Source organism: Micropterus dolomieu, linkage group LG02 (genome assembly GCF_021292245.1).
Source record: "Micropterus dolomieu isolate WLL.071019.BEF.003 ecotype Adirondacks linkage group LG02, ASM2129224v1, whole genome shotgun sequence".
Classification (NCBI taxonomy): domain Eukaryota; kingdom Metazoa; phylum Chordata; class Actinopteri; order Centrarchiformes; family Centrarchidae; genus Micropterus; species Micropterus dolomieu.
In genome coordinates this window covers 30,788,319-30,790,101 of record NC_060151.1, presented here as the reverse complement: position 1 = coordinate 30,790,101, position 1,783 = coordinate 30,788,319, and the positions used below count along the sequence as shown (strand labels likewise).

General features: G+C 49.3%; 2 protein-coding genes across 2 annotated transcripts in view; both read left to right on the top strand.

Annotated features, from left to right (window-relative positions):
* Positions 1-1,783, top strand: part of LOC123967434 (trafficking regulator of GLUT4 1) — a 344,338-nt gene that overhangs the window by 284,301 nt on the left and 58,254 nt on the right. The window lies entirely within an intron of this gene.
* LOC123957377 (double C2-like domain-containing protein alpha) overlaps positions 168-1,783 on the top strand; it is a 34,578-nt gene continuing 32,962 nt past the window's right edge. Inside the window, exons 1-2 of the mRNA XM_046030098.1 lie at positions 168-208; positions 452-721. Coding sequence (XP_045886054.1) covers positions 168-208; positions 452-721 — 311 coding nt within the window. The remainder of the gene's footprint in view (positions 209-451; positions 722-1,783) is intronic.

Sequence of the window (1,783 nt, the reverse complement as noted above, 5' to 3'; positions counted from 1 at the left end):
CGTGTTTCCTCTCTCCTCTCGTGTTTCCTCTCATGTTCCCTCTCTCCTCTCGTGTTACCTCTCATGTTCCCTCTCCTGTCTTGTTCCCTCTCTCCTCTTTTCGTCTTGCAATCCGAGGATGTGGACCTTAATGGGCTGACGCCTTTTTACAGCTCTGTATTGCAGGCATGGCAGATTTCACGCGTGCTGCAAACGAGGTTCCTGGCATGTGGGTGTTTGAGGAACCTTTATTTTTCACAGTCTACTACAGTCTGCCAGCCTGAGAGGGAAGCTCCGAGAGGGTGGGTGCACCAAACTCGGCCACTTGATGAAAAAGACGGCAACAGCCGTGGAGGCCTGAAGGAGAGCAGCAGCATCACATCTATCCGGGTGATCGACAGAGTTGCGGAGGAGGTCTGTGCCGCACTGCCACAATCCCTAAGAGCTTTTGTTGAGCTTCGCGTGAATACAGTTTCCCCTCCGTGTCTATCACCCCAGCCGTGGGGGAGTGGCAGGAGGAAGGAGCTCAGCTGTTGTCTTTCACAACCCCCCACCTGGACAAGTTTCAAGCTGTGGGGAAGAAAGCAGTCTACCAAATGTGCGTTAAAGTTCTGAACCTGCGCTCTTCGGCAGGGTTGAAGGAGTCGAGGTGGACTGAGTTCTTCGGTCCAGATGCTTCCCCGAAAGGCGGCTGGCGGTCCCTGTACAAGCTGCCTATTGAAAAGCGGACAGCAGACCTCCAGTGCAGAGTTGTACATGGGGCAGTAGCTACAAACAGATACAGAGCACACCTGGATCCAGAGTTGGGGGAGGAGTGTATTTTCTGTTCGCAGACTGAGACTCTGGCACACTTATTTGTTCAGTGTTTGTTCAGCACTTGTGGAGCTTTTAAAACGGTGGTTTCAGTGTCTTGGGGAGAGTTATTCTTTTAGTTTGTTTATTTTTGAAATACAGTGCTAAAAAGAAGTCGGTGCACACTTTGGTGAACTTTTTGTCGGGTTCTGCAAAGATGGCCATCTGGCTGATGCGCAGAAACCGGGCTGAGAGCGCCGGCTGCGTAGAGCCGGTGCCGGTCCTGAAGGGACTGCTTAAGGCTCGATTAAGCGTGGAGCATGCTTATTATGTAATGATGGACAATATCCAGGCCTTCAGTCATACATGGGCTGTGGGGGGAGACTGAGAGCTGAATGTACATATCTGAAGAGTGAATTATGTTTTCTCGTTAACGTGATGATGTGACAATGAGTTGATTTGCTATTCTGGTTTCAATGTTCAATAAAGGGATTTTGAAACCGAAACCTCTCCTGTTTCCTCTCCTGTCTTGTTTCCTCTCTCCTCTCTTGTTTCCTCTCATGTCTTGTTTCCTCTCTCCTCTCATGTTTCCTCTCCTGTCTTGTTTCCTCTCTCCTCTCTTGTTTCCTCTCATGTCTTGTTTCCTCTCCCTCTCATGTTTCCTCTCCTGTTTCCTCTCATGTTTCCTCTCCTCTCCTGTTTCCTCTCTCCTCTCCTGTTTCCCCTCATTTTTCCTCTCCTGTCTTGTTTCCTCTCATGTCTTGTTTCCTCTCTCCTCTCATGTTTCCTCTCCTGTCTTGTTTCCTCTCTCCTCTCTTGTTTCCTCTCATGTCTTGTTTCCTCTCTCCTCTCATGTTTCCTCTCCTGTCTTGTTTCCTCTCTCCTCTCTTGTTTCCTCTCATGTCTTGTTTCCTCTCTCCTCTCATGTTTCCTCTCCTGTTTCCTCTCATGTTTCCTCTCCTCTCCTGTTTCCTCTCTCCTCTCCTGTTTCCCCTCATTTTTCCTCTCCTGT